The sequence below is a fragment of the Triplophysa rosa genome, linkage group LG5 (assembly GCF_024868665.1).
Source record: "Triplophysa rosa linkage group LG5, Trosa_1v2, whole genome shotgun sequence".
Taxonomy (NCBI): domain Eukaryota; kingdom Metazoa; phylum Chordata; class Actinopteri; order Cypriniformes; family Nemacheilidae; genus Triplophysa; species Triplophysa rosa.
This window is the reverse complement of record NC_079894.1, coordinates 29,932,456-29,937,507: the sequence shown is the minus strand read 5'-3', so window position 1 is coordinate 29,937,507 and position 5,052 is coordinate 29,932,456. Positions and strand designations below refer to the sequence as shown.

The window sequence follows — 5,052 nt, the reverse complement described above, 5'->3', positions numbered from 1 at the left end:
GTGGATGCCAATTACTTTAGTCAGTTTCAAGTTATTTCTGAGAAAATTGAGCATTCTTCTTTTCTTGTGGAAGGGTACCAACAAATTTGAGCACGTCTGTACTTCCAACTTTCATTGTCAGGCTTTCTTAGTATGGGCTTTCATTTATAAACAATTTTCTCACCACATGTGTTTTATGTGGAACATTAAGAACATTGTTTTCAAGAACAAATTATTGTATTATGACAAATGGTTTAGTATTGGTTTTTGGTCGAGCAATGATAATCCTTTAAAAAACAGCAGTCACGTCCCAGTTTGCTGAATCTTTTTTCTCTGATACTCTGATCTGATCTGTGCTCTGGTCAGATATGTTTTCCAAGTCAAGAAACTATAAAAAAAGACTTCTTTCCCACCTGTAATTGCTTTATGAAATAATTTCTTTGATAACCTTAAATGGGGAACATGTGATCTTTACAGCGTGATTTCTTTCTCACAAATAACTTATCCACAGATTTGACCCTGTTAAATGTATTCAAAAGTCGACAGCTGAATCTGATATTAGCCGTTATTTTTGCTTGAACCCTGTTAAAACATTGGCACACTTGTTTCGGGTCATGTCAAAACACTCAGAGGCTTTGGAAAGACGTCGGTGCCTCTCAATAGGCATGAAAAATAAGAATAATACTATGTTTAAGTATTTTGACAAAAGCAAATATTTTTTGCTATTTATTTAATCGTTTCCTCAGCAAATTTCACATTCATAAATGCAAACGTGCCTTCTCTGTTTTTATAAGAATTGCAACATTATTTGAACGTGATCTGCTAATAAGAAAGCTATTGACCACTTCACAAGATGTAAACACTGCTTCAGAAGCACTTCCGGTTTCAGTTTTTATTCATTTATTATTATTTTAAATCTTACATATATAAATAATTCAATCTTAAAGATATTTGGCTAACACTTTAAATTGATTATAGTAATTTGTTGGTTTTATGTTGCACATTTGTGTAGTGAAACAGGAAGTTCTTCTGGACCAGTGTTGATTACATCATCCAAAGTGGTCTATAAGGACGGTCTGTTACAATTTGCTTTGATTCTGGACTCGGGTAATCATGTTTATGTAATGGCCCTCTTTTCTCTCTTTATTGTGGTTTCTTTTAAAGGTTTTGCTGGTGATATTGTGCTGTATGTTTTTTTTCTGCATGTTCCCATTCTCAGCAATAAAAAACACTATCGCTCCATCGTTTATCCCCATAACGTGATTTGTTTTTCATGAATTATTAAAACATTGACATTCTGTGAGCACACAGTGAGTTTATAAAAGTGTAGCCTAAATGTGATAGGCATAAACAATGCTCATAAACTGAGAGGAGAGTTTTCAGCTCTTGAATGTACAAGATTTGACGTGATTTTTATTCCAGTTCATTTTATTCAATCTTGAGTGTCTTAAGGCAGCAGAAACCACATTTTAGTGATGTACAAACATTTCTACAAAAATATCGACTGTACACGGGCACAAAGCTTCAGTGAGCTACATGTATACACAAACATTTATGAAACATCCAACAAAAAAAGGCTCTCTAAACACGTTAGCATAGCAGAGTCCTTTTGTAAAGTAAAAAGAATCACGCAACAGATCTCCGACAGAGAATATTTACACAGAAAGCTGTTTTTCCGCAGCGAGTGTGTTGCAGATTTCACCGTCCTGTCTGACACGCATGACATGATGTGCTGTCATCGAAATGCATCTGTCAGTTAACCAGCAGGCCATCTTTGGTGGCAAGATGCTGCCGATGGATGTGATCCTGTTCCAGCTCCTCACGGCTGGGATGCCAAAGCCTTGCGAGAATCCTCTCCATGTTCAGTGCATACATGGTGTGTGACGGCATTATCCTGCGATGAACCTGAAGAGAGACATCAGAATCCTTTCACAAAACATACCAGATACGTCCGATTTTTAAGGGGTGTTGACATTATAACGATAACCATACAAAACCAAGTTTTAAAAATAGCTGGGTTCACATCACAACTATAACGATAAAGAGAACGATATCGATCACTTTCGGAACGGTTTTCTTTCGAGCTGATGTAACAGTCTGTAATAAGTCTGAGCAAGCTGGCAAAATAAATTCTTTACATCCCGGACACGAGCGCATCTTCATGCTTCGGAGAGAGCATCCGGCCTGCCATACTTTGGAGAAAAGAGGCTCGGGAATGAAAACGAAAGCATTAGCAGCAGGTCATGTACAGTACATTCATTTTACTGATTGGGAACCATGCTGCGTGCGAGCTTAAAATAGACAAAGTTATCGGTATCGTCCGCTGGTGTGGATGCGGATATATAGTTATAGTTACGTTTAGACTACTAACTAACATAAGCAGGGGCGGACATCCCGGTGGGCCGCTAACGTATGGGGCCGGAACGGACGCGTTGGCCGCTCAGACGGACGTATTATAAATACGGTGGAGGGCCGATGCGGGCCAAAAAATGCCAGGGCCAAATTTTCTTTCCAGTCCAGCCCTGAACATAAGTCACTCACTATCATGACAGTGATGAGATCGCTCCACTACAGAAAAGAGTGTGCTCTGTTTCAGGGGCAAGCCTCAAATAAAAACCCATCATCACATCACGAAGACACATGCCCACACCTGCAGAGCTTCCAGGATATCGAAGATGCTGATGGGGGGAAGAGGGGGTGGGATGACATCACTGGAACAGGCCAGCAGAAGAGCGGCCTGCTGCTCTGCTTCATCCGGTGACACTTGAGGAGGGGGGCCGACGGGAAGTGAGGCGCTCGCGGGGGGGCTGGAACAGAGAGCAGCAGCCAATCAGAATCCACTCGCTCAAAACTCATCAATCCCATCAGCCCTGCAAACCTCACCATTCAGTGACGCTGTGGTAAGCTGCCAGACTGTTCTTCAGGTACGGTCGGGGTGTGACGTCACTTCCAAAGGCATACTGAAAGTGTCCGTCCCGCAGACGGTAGGCTTTCCTCCGCGAAACCACAGCGGTGATGATATCTTTCAAATGGATCTTTAAAAGAGCAAAGAAAACGTGCAACAATCTAAAATCTGAATGATGCATTTATGGGAAGGTAAAGGAGTGTTCACCTCTGCTGTTTTGGACGTTACACTGACACCTGTTAGTAGTGTTCGGGTAGTATTTGGCATTATATTGAGTTGTTTGTGTGTTCTGTATACATGTCATAATGATTATTACTTGTAATAATTATAGACCTCTTCAGCGCTGGTCCAGAAGAACTTCCTGTTTCAGTTACACAAACGTTTGAACAACATACAACCAACTGGATATTTAGAACTGATTCATGTCACACAGGCATATCTTTAGCATTCAATTATATATATATTTATTATTATCTTTCGGGAGCGCAGGAATGCAAAATATGTGTTTGGCGCATCACGTGAACTTATGTGCGTCGTGTCAAAATACGTGCGTGCTGCAGACGCGTGGAAAGTGTTCACAGGACACTCAAGTCCGATTACACGCGAGACTAGCGCGTATCTAGCGTCTCTTTTAGTGTAACACACTTATTTTTTATTAGTTGAATAAAGCTCACCTCTAAAGCATAGAGCAGGGAGCTGACGGCGTCCTCCGTCACGTTGTCCAGGCCCATCTCAAAGGCGCTCACCATCATTCGAGCTTCAATCTGGCATTTGGTGGGCAGTAAAAGCGTCTGAGCGCTCAGTCTCACCTCCGTCTCATCGTCTGCGCCCGCCTCGCGAGGACTGAACTGCTGAGCGGCGCCCAGAGGGTTTTGAGGTTGAAACCGATGCTGAGGAGAAGAGAAATGATTTCTTTCTTTCTTTCTTTCTTTCTTGGTTTGGTACTGCGAGGGATGTACTCCGCACGCATATATGAATCAGTGAGTAAGTTCACGTGCGGCGGCCAGAGAAACTAACGTCAAACTTCTGCCGAACGGACGGGAATCTTTTCTTTCCTCGGTTAGGTTTGCCTGGTTTGGATGCAGATCCGCCCGACCACTGTAATGCGCCCGGCCCTTCTGTACCAACACACAACAACAACACACAAGACGTGAAGGGGCAGACACGTGTAACTAACTAGGTTTAAATCTGTGTGAAAACACCGAGTCTACCTGCTGTGGACACGATGATCTGACAGCGTGTGAGGATGGCCAGCAGAAAGTCGTTGTGAACATGAACTGTGGACGACAAACATTCACATTCATCTACACAGGAGCACAGATCAAATAAACGACTGAAGAAGGGCTTTTACCGTTATCCTGAGCCAAGAGTCGCCGCGCTTCGATGTCAAACTCTTCTTTGCTTATTTTCTGCTTAAACCAGAGCTTTAAATTGGCCCAGTAACTACAAGACATACATAAACAAATCTAATGGTTTTCACATAGAGACGTGACAAAAAATAGACACCGAGTCGACACTAAAACCAATACAAGTCCCATTGTAACCATGTCATCCAGCAGGATTTCTCTGACGCTTCTATTGTTTTTACCTCACGTGCAGTGTCGTTGATCATACATAGTCGGGTCTTTTCACAATAAATACTAGCACTACTCTACTAATAACAAACAAACAGCAACCGGAAGTGTTTACAATCTGTACATTACACGCACAGTGGCACACGAGACATTGTGTGAGTCAACGAGAAGTTCCTCCTTTAGCCGGGTTAACTGTGAAAAGACCAACAGTTTATTCAAAAGAAATCCCAGCTAGTGCTAAAATGACTCGCATCAACTCTGCACGAGTTGTGTGTTTGAGAAAGTTTGAACAAATGTACATGTGAAACTCTTCTGTCATTACAAATCTGTTACTAAGCATGTGTGAAAGATGACTGCTGCTGCGTGTTAGAGGTCCTTCGTTTGAAATGAGAATTATGTGAATGACTCACTGTTTAACATTATCTCCTACAGCATCGGTTAAATTCTTCTTGGCTATCTCGAGTTCACTCGCGTGAGCCGCCATGACGATCAGACCGGAAGCTGATGTGACGTCTTCCTCGTGTGTCCGATAATCCGACCTATGAGCGCAATACTGCCACCTATAGACACACGCTACATGAAGAGAATCACGGG

The 5,052-nt window shown here is 42.2% G+C and overlaps 1 protein-coding gene across 1 annotated transcript; it reads right to left on the bottom strand.

Annotated features, from left to right (window-relative positions):
• Positions 1–1,386: 1,386 nt before the first annotated feature.
• On the bottom strand, positions 1,387–5,052 carry tada1 (transcriptional adaptor 1). Its single transcript, XM_057333804.1, has 8 exons — positions 4,869–5,052; positions 4,236–4,327; positions 4,096–4,161; positions 3,902–4,002; positions 3,559–3,774; positions 2,863–3,014; positions 2,630–2,786; positions 1,387–1,884 (listed from the first exon to the last, which is right to left on the bottom strand). The coding sequence occupies exons 1-8, from the start codon at positions 4,940–4,942 to the stop codon at positions 1,732–1,734; spliced, it is 1,011 nt and encodes a 336-aa protein (XP_057189787.1). The 5' UTR covers positions 4,943–5,052; the 3' UTR covers positions 1,387–1,731.